Raw genomic sequence first — 23801 nt, forward strand, 5'->3', positions numbered from 1 at the left:
TTTATTGGGACTCATGATTTTCTACACAGACATTACAACATTTTAGGATTTTTTTCAAGTGGGGCTGCTTTTTCTGCCCCCCCCCCCAGTTCTTTTGTAGTCATTAGCAAAACAAACACTTGTGAAAATGTGTGTTTGTATGCGCACACGCTCACTCACACACACACACACATGTATACATATATGTTCAGTATACACACATTCTACATCTTTATTTTATATAAAAAATACATTCCATAAAAAAGATGAAGGATTCCAAAAGCCAAAGGAGAAACGAATTATTAATTTGTCATGTGATTGGACCGAGTTAAAGTCTATCATTTGGTAAGCAGCAAGTGGTCTGGGTCATCCCATGAAGGTGAAATGGGTTCAAATTGTGGTACATCCCTACTTTGAGATGTTGCAGCCAACCAGCTAGCATGATCAATAAACCACTTTCTTCCAAGTAAAGAGACAGTCAGTCAAAAAAGTGGCAACTCCCAGGTTGTGCATTAAGTTCTCTATGAGAGTGCAGGAAAGCAGGAGAATATTGTATTAGAGGAGCATACACTATTTCTGTTGTCTTAACATTTCATAAAGGAGCTGGGCAGGTACCTGATGTGGTCATCTTTCAAAGCCAAGCCATAAATAAAGCTTGATGGGTGCACTGTAACTAACAAGTTTTTTTGACAGCAAGCAACCGAGAGAAATCCATCATAGTGAGATAAGTGCACACACTTATTTTCACAAGGTCCAACATGAAAGGGAATCTAATAAAACTGGGCTGGCTTAAAAACACCTGCTTTTACAAGCCATATATATATATATATATATATATATATATATATATATATATATATATATATATATATAAAAACAAATACCAAGAGTCCAGGAATTGTGGGAGGTGAGAGGTGTATTTTCACAACATTGTTCATATGTTTCAGTGAAAGGGATATTTAAAGGAGAGAAAGGATTGATAACGCTTTGTACTGCTTTGGTAGCTGTGCACAAACCATACCACCCAAATACATTTCGCTGTGAGACTTGGACTGTTTTACTCACCTTTGGCAGACTTGCTCTGCAGATGTTCAAAAACATCACATAGGTCTTGCAGAGAGGCAGAGTAGCTCCAGAAAGTATTCTACAGAAGAGATTCGAGCACATGCTAGGAAATTTAGGTCTGCACAATTAAAGTGAATCAAAGCACTCTGTCACCCTGCAACAAATCCACATTTTAAATGGTCTTTTTGTGGTTAGGAAATCGACATGGGAAAGAATTGAGAAGTGTGGAATGAACCAATGGTTAACAGGATGATGTATAAATACCTCACAAGCAAATCAGGATGAAGCTCATTGTTGTATAACCATCCCATAAACAAATCAGAACAAATGCTCAATAGTCCAACCACAATGTAAGGTTTGTGCAAGCGAATCAATGGAAATGCTGTATAAGCAGCTCATCTGGAGGAGCCTTTGGTACCTGTACACAAAACATGCCATCCAAATATCTTCCTCTGTGGGACTTGCAGTACCTCCAAACTATCACTGTTTGCAGGAAGGATTCAAGTGTAAACTAGAACTTTATATTTGCGCATTTTAAAAAAGTAAAGGTAAAGGGACCCCTGACCATCAGGTCCAGTCGTGTCCGACTCTGGGGTTGTGGCGCTCATCTCGCTCTATAGGCCGAGGGAGCCGGCGTTTGTCCGCAGACAGCTTACGGGTCATGTGGCCAGCATGACAAAGCTGCTTCTGATGAACCAGAGCAGTGCACGGAAACGCTGTTTACCTTCCCGACGGAGTGGTCCCTATTTATCTACTTGCACTTTGATGTGCTTTTGAACTGCTAGGTGGGCAGGAGCTGGGACCGAGCAACAGGAGCTCACCCCGTTGCAGGGATTCGAACTGCCGACCTTCTGATCAGCAAGCTCTAGACTCTGTGGTTTAACCCACAGCGCCACCTGGGTCCCTATTTGCGCATTTGCAGTGGATTAAAAGGCTGTATCACTCTAGCAAAGGGATGGAAGGTTCTCTCCATTTCTCTCTCCATTTCCCAATCTTAAATTCATTCCGACTTCCTTTCGTATGGCTTTTCTAGGCACGGTTCTGGGCTTTACAGCTCTGTGTCTGAGCAGGTGTGTGTGCTTGTCCCGGTGCTTTCCATGGGAAAATCCATGTTTTTCTACTGCATCAGTTCAAATGGCATTTGCTGTTTTTGTGGATTCAGTGGTATAACACTGGGCCAACAAACAAACAAAAACAATGCTTGGGCATGAAGTTTTAGAGCGCTGACTTGTGCCTGGAAAGCACACTGCAAAAGGAAGTCTGGACGAGCCCTTAGTTCTTCAGATTTCTGCAGTAATGGGGAATTCTTTTTTTCTTTTTTTAATGCTCATGAAAATTCACTAGCATTTTAATGTGAATTTTGCCCAATAAACACATTTTGTATGCAGTGGCTGGAGCTGATGTGTGTTGTAGTTCAAATCAACCGGAGGGAAGAAGGTTGAAAACAGCTGAGCTAGATGAACAAGTCCAAAAGAATTCCAAAAAAGCTGATGATGGCCCGTGTGCAAAAAACCTGTAATAATCAACCCAACCAAAGAAGTATGTACAACTTGCAGACTTAACATATAGAATAAGAGAACAAGAAGAACATACGTTTAAAGAAGATTGGAAAATGTTAATGGAATTTATGGGAAATAATGGTATACAGCTGAAAACGCTGGCAGCAATAAGATAAATTCAACAGTGTAAATAAGTTTTGATGGATGCAATAATGGAATACTGATTGGTATAGTTTTTGTAAAATATGCAGGGATTTATGATATGTAAAATGAACCATGGAAAGAGAAGAAGGGAAGTCGCTGATATCTTAAGGATGTAAAATGAGTATTTTAAATTGTAAAACAGAAAACTTAATTAAAATTATATAATAAAAAACCCTATAATAGTCAAAAGTGTAAGCTACATAATTCATTTAACATTTGATAGCTTTGATATTAAGTGGAGAGCACTTTTGATTTAATTGATTTCAACCTTTCGTTTAAAATGGTAATGTGAGTAGCTTTGTTGCAAAATTAAAGGTATGGTTCATTTTATTCAGCATTGCAAAACATAAGCAAAATGAACAAAGTCATGCAGTATTTAGCAGCTGGAAATGTAAATGTTAGAATTGTCCAGTTAAGTGTTCTGCATGTGGGTTTGTGCATGCACACAACTGCGTGTGCACACACAAACAGCTCTGTATTGCTTTTGCCTTTGAAAACGCTGGTGAAGTTCAGAATAACTCCAACTATGCAGGTGACTGCAGTACATTAAGAAAATACATTTTCCACACTGTAGTTTCTATAGCAGTCGCAACTAAGTGAACCATTAAAAGTGATCCAGTTCACTGAACCAAATAAGAAAAACTAAAATTAGAAAAAGTAAGCCTGAAGCTATTGGCTTAAAAAAAAATACTCTTGATCTTTGCTGTTGATGATTAGCCAAAAATTATTTTTTAAAAAGCCTCCTCCTGTATTCTTTTCTATCATTTGAAGCTTCTTTCAAAGCACACAGATTTCTATGACTTTCTTCAAGGCATAATTATGAAAGGAAGTATATTTGTTTATTTCTTATGACTGATCGTCTCTCCATATTAGCAATGAATAAATTAAGTCCATTGGTTAGTGACAATTGCCTTGCCGACACTGAAAACAACATCAGATTAAATGATGGAATGTGAGCAAATGAGGTATCTCCTCCTATTATGATCACTACCAAGCAAGCCTCTTCTCATCCAGCTTGAAAAGGTCCTTGTCATTCTAGGTTTGGGTAGCTGAAATATCCTCATTCCGAAAAGGAAAAAGATGGTATTTCTTCCTAGAACCATGATTAGGGCTAGAAGAATTACTGTATGTACAAGCCCCACCCCAAGTCCTGTTTCCTTCACAGAAGTGAATGTGGAAGCTCTTTAGCAGGCTTCTTCAAACTCAGCCCTCCAGATGTTTTTGGCCTGCAACTGCCATGATCCCTAGCTAGCAGGACCAGTGGTCAGGGATGATGGGAATTGTAGTCTCAAAACATCTGGAGGGCCGAGTTTGAGGAAGCCTGCTATTTAGTATCTTCTGATTGCATAGATTGGGGTATGTTTTTAACAACAACAACAACAACAACAACAACAACAACAACAACAACAACAACAACAATTTTATTATTTGTACCCTGCCCATCTGACTGAGTTTCCCCAGCCACTCTGGCATATATAAAAACATAATAAAACATTAAACATTAAAAACTTTCCTTGCATGCTTGTTACCCCCATGCGTAAAATGGGACAGATTTATGAAACAAAATGTAAAGTGGTGGTTTGAAGGGATCCGTATTATGTGTGTTTGTATTAGGCGAAATGTATGACTATGGATTGTGGCACTGTTGAGTGTTGTCTTCACTTCTATGCTACAAATTCCTTGACTCTTTTCTTTTTTTGCGGATCATACCTGATATGATGACAAGGTGCTTTAACCAAAATAATAATAGTAATCCTAGCAATAAGCAACCCTGAATTCAATTTATTTCATTCAATTTATTTCAATTTAGTTATTTTACAACTATGTTTGGTCAGCATGCAGTACCCCCTAGTCTAGGGCACTAAAGACCGCCTCTGTAAATAATTTCTTCCCCCCTCCCAAAGAGTTTTGTATAGCCCAAATTGCAGTTTTCTTCACAAATTACACTTGAGCAAATAAGAGCACTTTTCAGTCCTTCGTCACCGGCAGACTCAAGGTAACAAGTCTGGCCTCTTTCCAAGCTAGGAGAGACCTTGATGACATTGGAGATGGAATCGGGACATTCCAGTATTAAGGGGGGCATGTTACACAAAAGCTTCTCTCTTTTTTTTAGAAAAGGCAGAAGGCAAAAATAGATCATATATTATTTGTGCCATTTAATACATTTGAGTGATTTAATATTCTGCAGATGTCAGGGCAGGTAAAAATGCTCCAGGTATCTTTGATCAAGAGCAACTGCAAGCGTATTTCCTGACGTATATCACTCATAGTCATCAAAAACAAAATAATTCAGCATCCGCATGAGATATTTGGTTTAAGTTAAGAAAAAATGGCTTTGAATTGATTAATGATCATTTGACTGCATGGTAAATTATGGATTTTTTAAAAAAATTAATTTGTTTGTCACAGTATCCCATCCTTTCTCTAAACGTGAGAGCCTAGATTCCTAGAGAAGAGTGACAAATGGCTAGAGAAATCTATATCTTCCATACCCTGCAAGAAAAGCTATGCTTTAGACCATGGGCAGGCAAACTAAGGCGTGTTTTTACATGAGTAGAATGTGTGCTTTCATTTAAAATGCATCTCTGGGTTATTTGTGGGGCATAGGAATTCGTTATTTTTCCCCCCTCCAAAATATAGTCCAGTCTCCCACAAGGTCTGAGGGAAAGTGGACTGGCCCCCTGCTGAAAAAGTTTACTGACCCCTGCTTTAGACCATCTACACCTGGGGAAAGTGTTATTCCATTGGGATAACAAAGGCTGTGTGCACACCATACTTTTAAAGCACATTTAAAGCACATGGATCTCCTCCAAAGAATCATGGGAACTGTACTTTTTAATGGGTGCTGGGGGGGGCAGCCATGTGTTTAAACATATAGTGTGCATGCAGCCAATGCCAGATTTTCTGAGCTCTGGGGGTGGGGGGAAGCTGAGGGGAAAGATGAGAGGGGGGACATTTTGTTCATACAGATGTGCCAGGAACAATGAGTCAGCAAAGCATGGCTATTCCAGAATAATGAGTCATCCAGTGACCTCTCATTGCATGGTTTTATGTGGATTGCAGTTAAAGTTAGGCAATCTAGAAACCATTGGGATTCCCTAATTTAGTCAATTAAACCAGATCTAAAGGTAAAGGTAAAGGGACCCCTGACCATTAGGTCCAGTCGTGACCGAATAAAGCACCTTTCCTTGTTCCTTCTCACTACAGAAAATCTGCAGGCAGTCTTATATGGACTCCTGTTTCCTGCGGCTTTATTATTGAGCACTTCATGGTATTCAGAGAGTACTGACAGTATCATGCTGGCTCTTTCTTATCCTGGCCCCGTGTACCTGAGTAGAATCGCAATGCTTCCATACGGTGCAAAGAGCCAGCATGGGAGAAGTGCAATTAGGAACGGGACTTCATCAGAGAGCAAAGGATTAAGCACTCTTTGCCTCCCCTTGATCTGGATCAGGCCCCCCTGTGCCTGCATGTTGTTTATTCTAAAATAAGAATTCATATAATTATTAATGGCATCTAGTTTGACCCACAAAGTGTTGTGTGACAAGCTAGTGAGCCACTAACAAACACGGGCCAAAAGATCTAGCTTTGTTCCCTTAGAAGCTAATGGTCAATATTGAGAATTGCACCCCATAACAGATGAAGCAGACAATATATATCTTGCTGACACTCGTGGGAGGTTTGCTGATTGTTGCTATGGATGCAGGATTTTATACCTATGATTCTGTTTTTTTATTTATTGCAATGCACTGAGAATAATGCTGTATTTTCTTTCCACATAAATCTGTATGTGATTATGCTTTGGGGCAGAATATCACTCTGGGGAGCTTATTTAGTTAGAAGAAATGGGCACATGGGGGGTATGGAAACATAGAATTGTAGAGATGGAAGGGATCCTGAGAGTCATCTAGTCCAACCCCTTGCAATGCAGGAATTTCAACTATATCATACATGACAGATGGCCATCTAGCCTCTGCTTAAAAACCTCCAACGAAAGAGAGTCCACTACCTCTTGTGGGAGTCTGTTCCATTCTCAAACAGCTCTTACTGTCACAAAGTTCTTCCTGATGTTTACTTGGGGTCTTTTTTGTTGTTACTTGAATCCATTGGTTCGGGTTTTAACCTCCAGAGCAGGAGAAACCAAGCTTGCTCCATCCTCCATGTGGCAGCCCTTTAGCTATTTGAAGGTGGCTATCGCCTCTCCCCTCAGTCTCTTCTTCTCCATGCTAAACATATGCAACTTCCTCAACTATTCATCATAAGACTTGGTTTCTAGACCCTTGGTTGGTTCCCCTCCTCTGACCATGTTCTAGTTTGTCAATATCATTCTTAGATTGTGGTGCCCAGAACTGGACACAGTACTCCATGTGTGTTCTGACCAAGGCAGAAAAGAGTGTGACTGTTTTCTTTCAAGATGTCTGAGGGATGTTTGTCCTTTCTTTCATTCTACAGATAACCTCTCTGGTGACCTGCACTCTGCAGCCTTCTGGAGTGCCCACACTAATAGGAAAGCCCAACCAAGCATATTGTGGGGCTCCCAGAAAGTGAAGGTTGCAGAAGACCCAGAGATGGTTCTACAATGAAAGGGGACACTCACTCAATCCTAAACGCCCCTCACCTCCCTCGTAATTAAGGAACTTTTTTTAAAATGCTCAAACAAAATTATAAAATAAGTTCTCTACAATCCTGAGAAAGAGACTGGGGGGGGGGGCAACCTTTTCCTTATGAGCAATGATTCTCTAGAACTGTGAGGGCAAAATTCAGCACAGCACAAAATATTACAGCGTCAAAATAATCCAGCTAGTGCAGCACCTGGAAATTTAAGTGACAGGATGGCTAAGTGCCCTCCTGCCCTTAGTGCCTTTATTAACTCTAGTGAAGGATTTTTTCCAGTCAGAAATGCAGATCCTTGAGGCTTCACATCCAACAATGAGGTGACTCAGAACAACTTCCAGGTGTTCATACATTCCTTATATTGTGGGTGGTTTTATGGGATGGAGGGCAGGGGAGCGGGGAATAGGAAGACATGCTATGAAGGCGTTGCAAATATATATTTAGAAGAGCTCATAACAAATGCCAAGTACAGCTGCACTGGAGACCAAATCACGTCATGTGTTTAAAACTGGAGTTGCTTCGTAACATTTTGCTCACTTACAATTAGGCAGTAACTTGTTTGAGATGGTGCTGAATGAATGAAAAAAAACAGAGGACAAGGAGCGGGATGAAACTCAGGAGGTTGTTGTCGCTTATTATGAATGTGTTCTGAAACCAAGATGAAGGGCAGCCACTTTTTGCTATCTCTGCCCTCAGGTCCTAATGGTCCTTTCCCCTAAAACCTAATGGAGGAAGTGAAACCCTTCTGGGTGCTGTTGGTCCCACCCCCTTGTCTGTTTGTGTTCTGCTGCCATTTTTTTGTGAAAGTCTTCTCATATACTGACAGTGTCAGTTGCTGCCTTTAAACCTCCTGACTCCACTTACACATGCACATGCATGGTGATATGAAAATAAGGCCCACTGCCTTCATTAAGACTTACTCTCCAGTAGTAGCAGCAGCTGTTGATGTGAGACTGAGGGTTGTGAGAGGTAACCTGCTCAACCTTACCTCACTTGCTACCACCGTTCCCTGGTTAGTATGTGCAGCATTGTGACTGTAGAGTTATTATTGATATTATGCAGAATGTAGTGGTGGGCAGATAATAAAGTTCTCGACTTCAGTCTGCTGCAAAGGTGGTGATATTTCTGAAAATATAAAACACAGCACCTTCTTCATTTGGGGAGTTTCTTTGGGTGCTTCTGTGAGGACTTGTTTTCATGTTGCTCAAGAGTGTTGAAAAGTACCTTCTCATTTCAGTGGATTTCCTGCACAAATTGTAAACACACACCTGTCCAATCTTTGCTGTTCTTCTCAGCACTGTTTCTTTTCATCATATTTCCCCTCATAGTCCTCAGCCACACTGACCTTTAATCCTAGTGGCTGTGGCGGCCGAAGTGATTTTGATAATGATGTCATGATGTTACGGTTGAAGTAATGATGTCATGAACACCCTGTGGGTCATTGCAGCCAATCACACTTGAGGAGACTGCCCAAGAGTAAAGAAGAATTGCACTGAGGAGAACATATCAAAGGGGTCACCGTACAGTAGCAAAACAATGCGAATGCTGGGGATGTGTATGCAGGGCCGTCTTACCCATAGGCACTAGGGGTGCAGGGCACCCGGGCGCTGGGCTCTCAGGGGTGTTAGGCCGACAGTCCGGGGCTCGAGAGTTGAAGAGCCCATCCGTCGGTCGGAGTGCCGCGGCGGGCTCTTCTGCTGCGGGCGGCTCTGCACTGCGAGTTCGGGGGCGACTGAGCCAGCGAGACTCTGAGGCGGCTGGCCTGCGCTGCCCTCCTGCGTGCCTGGGACTGGGCAACCGGGAGGGCGGTGCTGGCAAGATCTTTGCACCCCGGCGCCGCATATGCTTAATACACCCCTGTGTGTATGTGTTCTGGCCATCTGTTTGACTGGATCAAATGTAGTACTTTTCAAAGGGAATAATAGCAAAATTAGAGAACATTCAGTGCAGTCCTAGTTTATGTGACAGTTTGCAGTGCTTAGTAAACACAGAAGACAAAGGATCTCTGTGCAAGCCCACATTCTCTGTAGATGTTTTTTGTCTTCATCTCATGCAGGTCTGTCATTCCTCATTACAAGATGCCATGATTTTTATTTCCCGTTTCCTTTGTCTTGTAGGTTTCTTATGTAAAAGCTATTGACATCTGGATGGCTGTGTGTCTTCTCTTTGTGTTTGCTGCCTTGCTCGAATACGCAGCAGTGAATTTTGTGTCAAGGCAACATAAGGAATTTCTCAGGCTTCGGAGAAGGCAGAGGAGACAAAACAAGGTACAAGACTCTATCCTCCATAATATCATGGTTTTCCCCAAAAAAGAATTGTTTGCACTCTTATGATTTCCTCCCTTTAGCACGCAAGACACAAAATATATTTCTTTATCTCCTCAAAATTTTAGTCAGTGAAAGGAGCTGAGAATTTAAAACAAGAGTTCATTGTGTTTCTATCAATGCCTGAACTGAAAACAAAAGGTTTTTCATATTTGCAAACAAGTCCCAAGTATTCCTTTCTGTAGAGAAATATTCAATATTGAAAGGGCAAACCTATGATATTTTGCAAATTTCAGGCTTGCTGTGAATATTCATTTCACTTTTAATTTGAATGTCTTCATTTCATTCTTTTTAGCATTGTTGTCTTTAGATTCTGCTTTAGCTGCCAATCCATCAACCAGTATTTGCATTGGAGCAGCTAAAGTACCTTTATTATGTTAAACTGGAATTTTAGAAGTAATTTCTTGCCTGGAGTTCTGACAATAGCTACTCATTCAAAGTTGATATTCTCTTGACCTCCATATGATATTTACCACCCACCTTTCTCAACAACAACAAAAACAACAACAGCGCATACACCATACTAATCACATTATTTCAGCTACTCTTTGCTTTAGTTTGACTTTCATAGCCAATTCCAATTGATTCCCTTCTCAATTGCTTTACATTGTTCACCTGGATGCTCTTCAATAACTGTGCCATTCTTACTTTTCTTTTTGTTTTGCTTTGTTTCGTTTCATATATCATTGCACCATTTCCATTATTGCTGCTGCTCTCTGTTCTGACCAATCTGGGAACAGGCTCAGACTGTGGCTATTGGGAATGAAAGTGTCGAGTCGGTACGGCGTATGAATGGCTTGCGGATGAAAGAGTCACCAGCACACGGGATAATGAATCAGATCTGCAATCCAAGTTTGAGGGTAAAGAGAGAGAGAGAGAGAAAGAGAGAGAGAGAGGTTGTATGAAAATGATGTCATAAATTGGCAACTGCCAATATTTATGGCATCGTAAGTAGTAGAACTCTTATGTCAAACAGAACAGTTCTGACCATATGTAGATCTTGCTATGATTCGACTTCTTGTACTCTGTGTTTCTACTGCTTTCCCATTACATCTTTCATGGCAGTTGTGAGTTGTGCGGCTTCTTTCACCATGGATTACATGGGTAAGCTCACTTCTGCTATTATTTACAATGCATTTATACTGCTGAACTTTGAAGTTGTGACTCAGAGCCAATCTGCATGTGGCACTGATGCCATGAGTGCAACATGTGTGTCTCGTTACTTCAGTGTAAACAGAAACCTCAGCAGGGCCGTCTCTAGGCCTGGGCTCGGTGGCGCAATGCGCCAGGGCACTTGGCCACCAGGGGGCACTGCTGCACCAGACAGCTGACATTTTAGAAGGACCAGTGTCATCTTAAGCATATCCGCCGTGGCGGACGGAGAAGGCGGCTGGACCCGGCTGAGGGTGCCTGCCGAGATGGAGAAGCAGCGGCGGCAAGAGGCAACAAGCCAGGAGAAGGTGGTGGGGATGTTTGGAAGCAAAGGGCTCCCCCCGTCCTCGGCCGGCCCAGCCAAGCCTGCCCCTTCCGGGGCCTCACCCACCTTCCCCACCCGGCAAAGCGCAGCAGGCGAAAGTATCCTGGGAGGGGCGGCAGAGTTATTTCCCCGCTCGCCGCCTATGGGTGCCAAAAACGCTCTGAGCTGGAGTTGTAGGGCAAGAGAAACTTTCCCGGCTTGATCCCCTTCCTAAAAAAAGGTCAACAACTCTGGGAAATGGGAGGGGGGCGCCAGAGGGATATTCGCATCATGGCACCGGATATGCTTAAGACGGCCCTGAACCTCAGCAGTAGTAGAATGAACAGGACTGGGCCCAGACAAGGGAAGGGGATTTGACTCTTTCCCTCATCCTGTGACCTCATTAAGCCCCATCACCTGCTATTAGTCCCCAGAAGCAAAGCCTCCATTTATGCCAATGGAGGCTTTCCTCTTAGGGACAATACCAGCTGTGGGTAGGGCAATTTTCATCAGGATCATGGTATGGGGAGGCTCGTTATCCCTACTGTGTGCCATGACAGACCCTCCAAAGTGTCCCTATTTTCCAGAAGCTGTTTCTATTTAGAGAAGCTGTCCCAGTTTCTGATTTGATACCAGAATGTCCCTTTTCCCCTTAGGACATCCCTATTTTCATTGGATAAACGTTGGAGGCCATGGAGCTATCTGAAGGCAATCCTGGATAGGGAAGGTTTTTTAAAAAAAATGTTTATTGTTTTATTATGCTTTTATATATGTTGGAAGTTGCCCAGAGCGGCTGGGGCAACCCAGTAACCTGTGAGGGGTATAAATAGTAAAATTATCATTATGGACTGGGACGTCCCTATTTTCATCGGAGAAATGTTGGAGGGTATGCCATGATCCTGCTCCCTCCTCTCCTTGCCATGGCTGCTAATTACACAGGACAACTCAGACATGTTCACTGCAATTAGTGTCATGTTTCGTTTGGCAAACAAGAAAGCGGGTCACCTGTGAAGAATGCTATTGTGACAAGTGTCCTATCTCTCGTCAAAATGCATTTTCAGAACCCAGTTGTGTGAACAGAACAGAAACAACCCTACCTGCATGTTTAAGACATCGTATTTAAAAAGTCGCTGTTAGTTGCTGGGCAGCTTTAGACAAACGCATGGCCTAGTCTCAAAACAGAAGAGCTCTGTTGAATCAGATCAAAGGCCCAGCTTCTTGGAGTAGCCAAGCAGATACCTTCAGGAATCTTACAAGTAGAGTTTGAAGGCAACAGCGCCCCCCACAATGTTGTTCACTGCCACACAGTGTTCACTGAACAAGGAGCCCCTGAGCAAGGGAATTTCAAAAAGCCCAATCATTAAATAGTAGCCTTTGATACTCTGATCTTCCATGACTTTCTGTAATCCCCTTTGAAAGCTATCTATGCTCATAGCCATCATTGGCACATTTTGTGGCAGTGATACCCATAAAATAATTGGACATTTTGTAAAGAAGCACTTTCTCTTGTACTGCCAATTAGTTCCATCAGATTAGCTTGCATTCTCGTGTTATGCAATATGTTGGTGGTGGGGGAACCCTCTTCCCGCTGTCTCCACTCAGTTGTGCTATTGCACATTTATAACGCTATTGCAACATTCCACGCACGGAATCTGTTCCAATCCCTTCATCATTTTTGTTGCCCTTTTCTGCGTCTTCTCCAGCTCTACAATTTCCTTCATGAGCTAGAGCAACCAAAACTGTACCTAGCATCACTGTCACATCCAGAGTATTTAATTTGCATTGGGAATTTGCATGAAGAAATGCTGTCTCATTTATGAGGACAAAAATCACTTTGAAATCATATATGTTCTCCAACCTTACTACTTATATGTTTATTTAGAAGAACATTCTCAACCTTACACATAGGAAGAGAAGAAACAATACAGTACTGTGCTGAACTGAGGGAAGCAGATTAGCTTGGAGGAAGGCCATGGTCTAGAGATAAACCACATGATTTGCATGCAAAAGGTCCTAGATACAATTCCTCATCTCTCCAGTTTCTTTTTAAAAAATTAAATCCAGGTATACCAACACTCTTACAATAAAAATGAACTTTCTTGAACTTCCCCCTAATTCTGGATTCTTTTTTTTACATCTCTGCCAAGGCTGGTGCTAAGTAACAAGAATAATTTTTGAAACTAGGGTAATTTTGCATTATAAGGGAAGTATCTGCCTTTGTGATCAAAGCAAGAAGCACTGTGCATGATGCAAAGTCTTTATTCTGTTGTTCCTGAATAATTCAAGAAGCTATTGTCTCATGTGGCAAGTCAAGCAGGATATTTCCCAAACGGCTGGGAACAGCAAAAGCCGACCTCTCTATTAGAGTTGACAATGCTGATTCTGTTGTTAGCACTGATGTTACATCAATACTGGTGGGATCAAGAAAACTGGAGCTCAGGGGGAGGTATTAATTGATTTGCATATTTATGCCACAATAACCTGAGCAGATGCACCTGCAGACAGAACAAGGTGCTTCAATCTACATCTACTGTACATCAATACCCAAAAGTCCAGTTACCTCCTCTATATTATATAGATGACCCTGTGATTCGCTTTCCCCCGCCCCAGCAGACCAGTCTAAATGAAGTATCTTGCCCCTTAGAAACAGCTGTACAGTCATACCTCGGTTTAAGTACACTTCAGTTTGAGTACTTTCAGTTTAAGTACTCTGCGGACCCATCTGGAACAGATTAATCCACTTTCCATTACTTTCAATGGGAAAGTTCGCTTCAGGTTAAGTACGCTTCAGTTTAAGTACTCTGCGGACTATCTGGAACGGATTAATCCACTTTCCATTACTTTCAATGGGAAAGCGCTTCAGGTTAAGTATGCTTCAGGTTAAGTACAGACTTCCAGAACCAATTGTATACTTAAACCGAGGTACCACTGTACAACTGGAATGATCTGGTGTATCTTGCTACTCTGAATATTATTAGTCATGCATCAGCCAAAATATAGGGGAGAAATGGGATCCTGGGTTTAGTATTCTTTGGGGGCATGACCCTTACCATAATAGAAAACAGGGAGCGTGCTTAAAATGTGGGCCTCCAAGCCACTCTCTCTGGCCTTTGAGATTCTCCCTGGCCCATGCTATCTCTGCAGACCACACTTCTCACTGTGCCCCCTTCAAATGCTTTTGCTTGGCTGGAATGCATTATTGAACTGTGCTCATGCCTCTTGCTTGCCTAGCTCAGTGTTTCTCAACCTTTTTTGGGCCAAGGCACACTTGTTCCATGAAAAAAATCACGAGGCACACCACCATTAAAAAAGTTTAAAAAATTAACTCTGTGCCGCCCTATATTGACTATATAATTATGACTGTAAGAAACACTTGCCAATTGCTGTGTTGGTTGCAATCTCCTGTAATAAGGCTTCACAAGCCGCTGATTTCTCTGCCAGCACAATCCTTTGCTCAGCAAGTTTCAGGTTGAGCTCATCCAGCCAGCTTCTTTAAGTTTGTCTAAATCCACCCTCCCGTGGTGGTGGCTGTTGAGAGCTGCGCTCGCCCCGCGTCGTGACCCGGCCGGCTTCCTTTCCGGCGGGTTAGTGGTGTTTATTGGCGGCCGCCAGGCACGTGACAATGTAAATCGCCCTTCTCGTCGCCGCACATCGCGGCACACCAGCCAGCGTCTGGTGAGAAACGCTGGCCTAGCTGAATGAAGGAGAGGGGATGAGTGTGCAGACTAGATTCTTGCAGGGCTGACTTCATTCATGCCTGTTGCTCCACATAATTTTGCTTCTGGACACACCCATTTATTTGCATCTGGCCCTGCCCTGCTTCCCAGAATGTCAGCCAAATGAATGCTGCTCTAGGGCTGGAAAAGATTCCCTAGCCTCCAACATTTCTCTCATGAGAATAGGGACGTCCTAAAGAAAAGCAGGGCATTCCGGGATCCAGTCAGAAACTGGGACGGCTTCTGTAAATCCGGGACTCTCCCTGGAAAATAGGGACACTTGGAGGGTCTGAGGTTCCCTGCTGCTGATCTCAAAGCAAAAGAAAGTCAAAGGTTTTACAAGAGTAGTGTGGCTCAGTGTCACATTATCATATACATGGAGAAGGATGAAAATACATTTGCATACATGTTAGTTAGGAAAGAGCTTGCTAGTTCACTCTCATTTAGCCCCCCTACCCTGGACGTCTAAAGTGGCCTGCCAAGAAATCCAAGCAGTCACCCCTCCTCAGAAAGTCCTTGTCATTAGCAGCTGCTGCTTCCTTACACCTCTATGCTGCATGATTCAAATCAGAAGTGGCAGGAAAGAAAGAGGAAAGGGGGGGATTTGTGTCTCACTCTATGATACCTGCAGCCATTCCAGGAAGTGCAGAAGAGTTTCGGTGCTTTCAGAAATACGTAGAGTCAGAGGGCTGATGTGTGAAACACATTTGTGTATCACAATGTGGAGGGGTGGAAATCTTTTGCAACTCGGATAGCACATCTAAGGAACTAGCTGGAGAAGCAGCAATGGCCTGTTTCTAGCTTGGGGAATATTGTAGTAAATGTTCAGGCATCTAACATGAACAGAGGAGAGAGAGAGAGAGAGAGAGAGAGAGAGAGAGAGAGAGAGAGAGAGAGAGAGAGAGAGAGAGACTGCATACATACAGGTGAAACTCAGAAAATTAGAATATCGTTGAAAAGTGCATTTATTTCAGTAATGCAACTTATTATTATTATTTTATTATTATTTTTTACAAATGCTTTCTTGTGGAAATTCCGCAGTAATAAAACAAATAGTTACAATAATACAAAAATAAACATCGCTATTACATTTCATTAATTACCTTCCATTTAGCATTGACCCGCCTAACGACAAATAATTACAACAAATAAAGGCATGACATATCTTGCTTTGCATGTCATGCATCTATCTCATATATTGGTTTCACCTTTTAAGTTGGGTTACTGAAATAAATGCACTTTTCGACAACATTCTAATTTTCCGAGTTTCACCTGTACACATGCTACATTCAATGCACATTCTTCCCCTCACAGAATTCTGGGCAATGTAGTTTACCCCTCACAGAATTGCAGTTCCCAGCCACCCTTAACAAGCTACAGTGCCAGAATTCTTTGAGAGAGAAAATGTGCATTAAACATATAGCGTGTATGCAGCCTCAGTGTTTGCGTGTGTGCTTTGAAATGTGCTTTGAATGTGCTTTAAAGGTATGGTATGTACACAGCCTAGTGTTTCAGCCCTATTGCTGTAGCTAAGCCGAGAGCGGTGTGTATGTGCAAAGCATATATTCCATAAATGTGCATGGGTTTTTCCCTATTGCTGGTTGCTTCTTATGTATTTGCTTCAGTGCTGGGTTGCTTCTCCCAAAATGTGAACTTACCTACTGGATGGCTCAGTTGGCTAGAGCGTGGTGCTGATAACACCAAGGTTGCAGGTTCAATCCCCATAAGAGACAGCTGCATATTCCTGCACTGCAGGGGGTTGGACTAGCTGATCCTCAGGGGCCCTTCCAATTCTATGATTCTATTTTTTTTGGGGGGGGGGGATAATGAAATCAGTGCCTTGAGATTTCTGGATGGCTCTTGCCAGACAGAGACAGATAATTGTCCCTTCTCTTGCCTTCTCCTTTCCAGCCTCCCCAACCCAATCTGATAACGTGCTGCATTATTAGCACGTCTCAGTCATATCAGGAATGGAGACAACAAAAGGCTGGGGCTATTTGTAAAGGCATAGCTTTATTACTTAATTTTGACTGAAATGAAACACTCATATCTTGTCAGTAATATATATATATATATATATATATATATATATATATATATATATATATATATATATATAATACTCCCAGGCTGGATTTGCCTTGAAAAATATTCAGTGCTTCTGTCCCCAGTGGAAATGTTTTATACTTCCTCAGATCCTTGCGTATAGCACTTTGTGGTAAAATGTGCCCTGTTTGTTTTATGTAACATTCCGCATCATGTGAATAATGGAAGTGCTCAAGGAAAACCCTTTTTGCTGGGCTATTTTTAGCCCTCACAATGCAAGCTCAAGCACATGGGTTTCATTGTGAGAAAGACAGCCTTAATATGAATGGCTTTATGATTCCCACTGCCTTTAGCATCTTATTTGCTTCAGGCAACCAATAGAAGTTGAAGATCAACACTTCTTCAGGGCAGACCTGTTGGCAGTTGACTGTGTCACAGTGATGTGGACATTTGACTAAGGTTACCAGATTTTTTTTTCAATGAATCTAGGGACACTTTAAAGAAATACATACATACATACTACACGTTCAGGACATTGATGCTGCAGCGATGGCGGTGGCAGAGGGGCAGCCACCACCTTGACCTCAACCGCCACGTTTCCCCTTCCTCTGAAACTCCTTTCTCCATGAGCCTGGGCAGCCCCTGAGTTGTTGGTTCTTCGGTGGGGGTGGGGAAGCGGTGTGTGGTGAGTCAGGCATGGAAGGTGGAGAAGGAGGGCCAAGAGCAGCAGCCTTTCAGAGCAGCCCCATCCCAACTCCTACTTGCATGAAAGCAGGAAGAGGCTGGGATCTCTCAGGCAGCGCAATGCCTCTCTTCCATCGGAGCAGCCCCAATCCCATTCCTACTTGCATGCAAGCAGGAAGGGGCTGGGATCCCTCAGCTGGGAAGGGAGGCTTCCTGTTGCCTGAGAGATCCCTGCCCCCTCCTGCTTGCACACAAGCTCTGATAGGCAGCGTGAAGCCTCCTTTCACAGCTGAGAGCTCCCCTCCCCGCTCCTGCTTGCACGCAAATAGGAGTTGGGAGGCAGCATGAAGCCTCCCTTCACAGCTTAGTTGCTGGGGTCAGGGAAGGTGGAGGCAGCCCGGAAGCTGCATCTTAGAGCCCCTGCACCACCATCATATGGGGACTTCCGAGCAGCTCCTGAAGCTAGCCAGAGCCAACTGCTCCAGGCTGCTGAGACTGCCACATTTCCTGGGGACATTAGATGAAATCCGGGGACATTCCAGGGATGGAATTTGTCCGGGGATTTATTCGCCAATCCGGGGACTGTCCCCAGGAAACGGGGACGTCTGGTAACCGTGCATTTGACATCCTTTAAACACACCCACAGAACAATCCTAACTATAGAAAGCTGGTGTGATGTACACCCGTGTAAGTCATGGCAGCTTAAGTTACTCCTGTTCCAAATTCCATTCAGGAAGAATTTGACTTACACCACCCTTTCTGCTGGCTGATTTTCACCAGGCTGTTAGGTCATGTGTCCAAGCTGGAAGGGGTTTGGACAGTCTCTCCCTGCCCCGTCTTGCACTGGATTTAGAGCAGTGCTGGTAGTTCCCCTGCACAGGACGCTAAGCCAAGAGGGTGCAACAGTGAGAAGATCCGTAACTGGGAAGATCCAATTTGGAGCGCCAAATTTTGGGCTCAGTCAGGGCGCCATATTACCAAAGGTTGCCCCTGCTTACACGTCAGAAGTTCAATGGACTTAAGCTGAACTGCAGCGAGGAACTGACACCGTCTCAGCCAGAGCTCAGCCAGGAAAGCCCAAGATCCACAGAATCCAAACTCTCATCCCAGTATATCAGTATAATTCAGGGACACAAGGAAACTTCAACCCACACATGGAGCTTTCCTGTGGTTCACTAAAGAAGAATGCCTCTAACTTCCACAAACCCCTGTATGCCACATTGCATTGTCATTTCTTATAATGCTGAGTTGAATGTTATCCACTGAGAACTTTTGGCTCAAATTTTAGATAGCAGGAAGTAGGTGCAAGGGGGGTAAGATACAGACATCAGGACTGGTGGCCATTGATAGCCTTATCCAGTGTGTAGAAGAGACATGACTTTTGACATTGAACCTGTTTGCAATAAATTAATGACCAGTTATCACAGAATTTTTCTTTTTTTAAGGGGAAATGCTGTGGAAATCTTGACCAACAGGAACCCTAGGAAATTCAGGTCTAGTTCTCACTGGGGTTGTGCCACTTCAGAATGTGTGTGTGAATGGCATAGTGACTCACATGATCGAACATTACTCAATAAGAAAATCCCTAAATGTCAATGTTTTTGGATGGAGAATTATTCACTCAAGTATGTTCTTATCTGTACTCCAGAGTGGCAATGTCCAGATAACTCATTGAGAAATCAGCCTTAAGAAAAGTAATCCAAACCAGGTAATCTACTCGGCATATTAACTGTTGCACGATTGGACAACGATTTATTTAAAGGGATAAGTAACAGATAATTTTGTTTTGGACACAAAATCATTACAGGAGGAAATAGGATGTTTCATGGACTGTAACAGGCATCCACAGAATGCCGAAGGCAGAGTTTTGTGGTTTATTTGCATCTATCCATTTGGGATCAAATCTGTATTCCTTAGCCAAGAGTAGACTGCTAGAGAGCCTGGGAGGTTTGTTGTTGTTGTTGTTTTTGGTGTTTCTTTTTTCCTTTTTCTTTTTAACCTTATAACTTTGTGCAAGAGGCCGAGTGATACTCATCACCAGGTAAGGAAAGGGCTGTACTTCAGTTCACTGGGTTTGACGTACAATTTGCTCATAAACAGCAGGGAACACACCGCAACTGTACTTTGCCATTTCCCAAATGATGAAAAGAGCCCACCTGCTGGGTGCAAATACTCCCATTCTTTTCTGTGCCTGGAGAAAGAGAATAAATTGAAAATAGGACATGAACAGCTGGAAAAGAACCAGAAAACAAAGCACACTTTTATTTTTAAGGCCACAGGAGCACAGTTTAAAAGCCACCTTCCAAAATTAAACTGCACGCACATGGAGTTTTTATATATATATTTTAAAAATGGAAATGTATACCATGAAGAATCCTTTTCTCTTTTTTTCTTCCATGTTTCTTTTTACAGGTCCTAATACTTGATTTGGGCCTTGTCTTTAAAACATGGATGCTGTTGCAGAGCATTTATTACTGTAAGAGAGCTTGTGATACGGATTTCCTAGTATCTGTCTGCACTTCTTAATACAGGCATGGGGAACCTCAGACCATAGCTGCCAAGTTTTCCCTTTTCTCACGAGGAAGCCTATTCAGCATAAGGGAATTTCCCTTAAAAAAAGGGAGAACTTGGCAGCTATGCCTCAGACCCAGAGGTCTAATGTGACACTCCTGGCTTCTCAGTCTTGCCCACGGAACTCTCCTCAGACCACGCACCTTTCCCTGCCACACACCTCTCAAGTTCCACATTGCACTCCTTTGAGTGTTTTTCCCTGGCTAGAATGTATTCTTATAAGTTGGGGCGTGCCCCCCTTGTTGTTGGCATCCGTCTGTCTTGGGAGACAAGAGGAGTGTGCCTTTGTGGGTGAAGTCAAACTGTTGGAAGGTTGCATCGCCTGCTGTGGCTGTACCCACCAATATGGGAGAGATGTTTTGTTGCAGTTGGGGCAGATGAAGGCGTCAGGCTGTTCATCATGGTGTTTCTCTCTGTGCTCCTCCCAGCATTCATTCCTCCTCTGGTCATGGCTATGGATGCACAGTCTGACTGTCTGTCTCCAGGGACTCCCCCCAATAAATACAAGAAATTAATAAATGGCGGGATTTTGATTATTCAGAATATGAATGGAAAACACAAGCTACAGAACTGTGCCAGACAAGGAATCTTATTTAAACCAGCCTGGCTAGTTAAGGGCAAAGACGTTAACAGATCAAGCTGCTGATTGCTGGTCTTTAGTGCATCAAAAGGAAGGGTCTCAGGTCTGTGAAAGATGGGTTGCCAAGGTGATGGCGAGGGAGCAGGCTGTGCTCACTGGAAAAATATGTCTCTAAAAACCTAGTTTTGTGATAGGAGAGGGATGGAGAGGAGTTGCTTAGGTGAGAGGTGTGCTGCGAAGAGAAAGGATAACAAAGACGCAATCATTTTGGCAGGCTGGCTGAAGGGAAGCTAGGAGGGGTGCCTTGGATTCCAGCACTGCACTGCTGTGGGGAACAAGCCACCATTGAGATGGTCACACTGTAAGATCTGGATTCCCACCCTCCAAATTCAGGTGGAAATATGTGAATAAATCAAAGGAACACAGGCTCCTGGAGCCCCCTGGAATATTGCTACCACTCTGCAGAGATTGGGGGTGGTGTCCAACCTGTGTAACAGTACCTTGGAACTCTGATAATGCCTCTTGCTTGCCTAGATGGGGAGGATAGAAAGGCAGGTGTGAACAAATTAAAATGTGTTGCTCCACCCACTTTTGCTTCTGGCTCCTACCACCTCTGGACCCTGGAAGGCTGCCTAGAAGGAAATGTGATCCTCAGGCTGAAAATGACCCCTCAATTAATGGATTGAGCCATGGTAGGGTTACTAGATGTCCCCAGTTCCCGGGGACAGTCCCCAGATTTGCAAATCTGTCCCCGGACAAATTCCATCCCTGGAATGTCCCCAGATTTGCACATCTGTCCCCGGGAAATGTGGCAGCAGCAACCTCAGCAGCCCGGAGCCAGCCTGGTAGCGCAGTTGGCTCTGGCTGGCTTCAGGAGCTGCTCACTGCCGTGGCGCCTGCCTGCGCAACACATCATATGGGGACTTCCAGTGAGGAAAAATGGCAGGCGCCACAGCACTACCAGGCTGGCTCCGCACTGCTGACTGCTGCTTCTGCTGCTGCCACTGCCTAAGGGGAACCGGAGACATCTGGTGCTACAGATCTCCTGCCCTCTTCCCCCTTTGTTTTGACTGATGGGGGAGGCTCGGGAGTTGCAGGCGGGCGGGCATTGCCCAGTTTTTTAAAAACTCTGCACATATATGTTTCACAGGGTGCAAAAGAAGGGCCTTGCGCCTTTATACAATATGCATGTGTGCTTGGGCCCAGGGTCTTTTGCCTAACCATGCCCACTACTGATTCCCTGTTGCTACTCAGCTTCCAAAAAAAAAGTGTCCCTGGATTCATTGAAAACAATCTGGTAACCCTATGCCATAGGAGCCTCGTTTCTCAGTCTCTCCAGCAGCAATGGAGGACTGCTGTGACATTCCAGGCCCTGGGCATCATATGTTACTGGGTAAGTTTCCTAGTGTGTCCACTGAGTTCAGGCTTCCCCTAATTTCGTCCATAATAAACTGCTTCCACCACCTATGAAGGCCTCCCTAATGCTTTCATGGAGAATGCTTAGAAAAAGCTGTACCTTTTTCTGAAAAGCCTCAGAGAAAAGCAATGGGGAAGCTGTGCTGATTACAAGATAAGCCTGCGGAACTCTTCCATAACTCATGCTGAGTTTCTTTTTTAAACCTCTCCCTCCTCTTCTTTCTTACTTCAGTTCTCCCTTTCTACCCCATTCCTATGAAAATCACTTCCCTCTAGCATCTCTGCTCTTCCTTAATTTTTTTTTTAAACTTGTCTTTTCCTTCAACCTTTTTACCACACTACAATAATTATTGACATCAGATTCATGTGCTTTCCCATAAAGCAGCAATAAAAGAAGGACAGTTTAACTTAGGTTACAAAAAGTGGTAATTGTTTCTAAATTATACATATAGAAACACAAAGTTGGCTTGCAGGTCGGTTCACCTGGTGGAAAAGAAATGAACAAAGTGTTTGGGAATGCTTCCTCTCAAGGTGAGGGGTGTGACCTAGCAAAGCCTGACAGGACAGCTTACTCTGAGGTCTTAACCTCTTCATGCATTAATTAGAGTTAAACATGTTGGTTATATGAGACTGAGTTATCCCACAAATGCGTTCAGGATGATAAACTAGTGTTTATCACTAGGATGGCTGGAAGCTGGCCACATTCTTTTGGTAGGTTCTGCTGTTTTCCCAATACTGTATACTGCTGCTCAGCTGTCTTAATAGAATGGACCCATTTACTAGAATGAGTCACGCATTCATTTTTAATGCTCTGCCTTCCTTGGTGGCAACAGAGTTGCCTCCTGGTGCTCTGCAATCTTCATCTGCCACAAGAACTGCTAATTAAGAATGGAAAGTGCAGTTCATGTTTCATAGAGATATACTAAACTGCAAGGATATTGCAGATTCTAAGCATGTTCATATATAGATTCTAAGCATGTTTATATATATATATATATCCGAAAACACACTTAGATTTGCTAGCTTACAATGGAATGTTTTGCTTTCTCCAGGCTTATTCTCCTTTCATCTGTAATGGCACGTACTTATAGTGATGCTCTTTGGTGAAAATCTCCCTAGTTTGCCCTAAACTCTGTATGGTCACTTTTAACAGGTGGTTTCCCACAAGGAGTGCTTCAGCCCTGTAGGTTTTATAGTCAGCTTCCTAATTTAGCAAAGAGACAGTAAGAGCTTGTAAGGCTGACAGCACCTGGCCTAAAGAAGGTTCTTTTGCCCGGTTTATTTGATGAGCAGGTGACAGCCAGCCAGCCAAGCTTCTCTCTTTGCTATGCTGCACCACTGCAGGAGAGGCTGTACTCAGCTGGCAAGCAGATTAATCTTTTTATTAGCGAATGTTTTGATGACAAAGCAAAGTACAGGCACTGAGGCAGAACAAACCATTCCTGTGGAAACTGAGTGCATGAAGAGGAAGTTTTAACAAGTAATCGTGAGGACTAGCATATAGCAAGGCGTGTGAGTCCTTTCCAGAGAAGGCTGGAGTCCAGTTTGAGGACTCTCAACTTGTCTGGAGCTTGGGGCTTGGCAAATGAATGCTAATAGTTCAGCAATTTGTTCCATGGCTAGAAAATGAAATGGACAAACGGCAGA

The 23801-nt window shown here is 43.2% G+C and overlaps 1 protein-coding gene across 1 annotated transcript in view; it reads left to right on the top strand.

Moving 5' to 3' along the window:
• The window catches only part of GLRA2 (glycine receptor alpha 2), a 117362-nt gene that overhangs the window by 83724 nt on the left and 9837 nt on the right, over positions 1-23801 (top strand). The window contains exons 9-10 of the mRNA XM_088667739.1: positions 9479-9628; positions 10426-10545. Of these exons, the coding sequence (XP_088523865.1) occupies positions 9479-9628; positions 10426-10545 (270 nt within the window). The remainder of the gene's footprint in view (positions 1-9478; positions 9629-10425; positions 10546-23801) is intronic.

The sequence above is a fragment of the Zootoca vivipara genome, chromosome 4, assembly GCF_965207765.1.
Source record: "Zootoca vivipara chromosome 4, rZooViv2.hap1.1, whole genome shotgun sequence".
Taxonomy (NCBI): domain Eukaryota; kingdom Metazoa; phylum Chordata; class Lepidosauria; order Squamata; family Lacertidae; genus Zootoca; species Zootoca vivipara.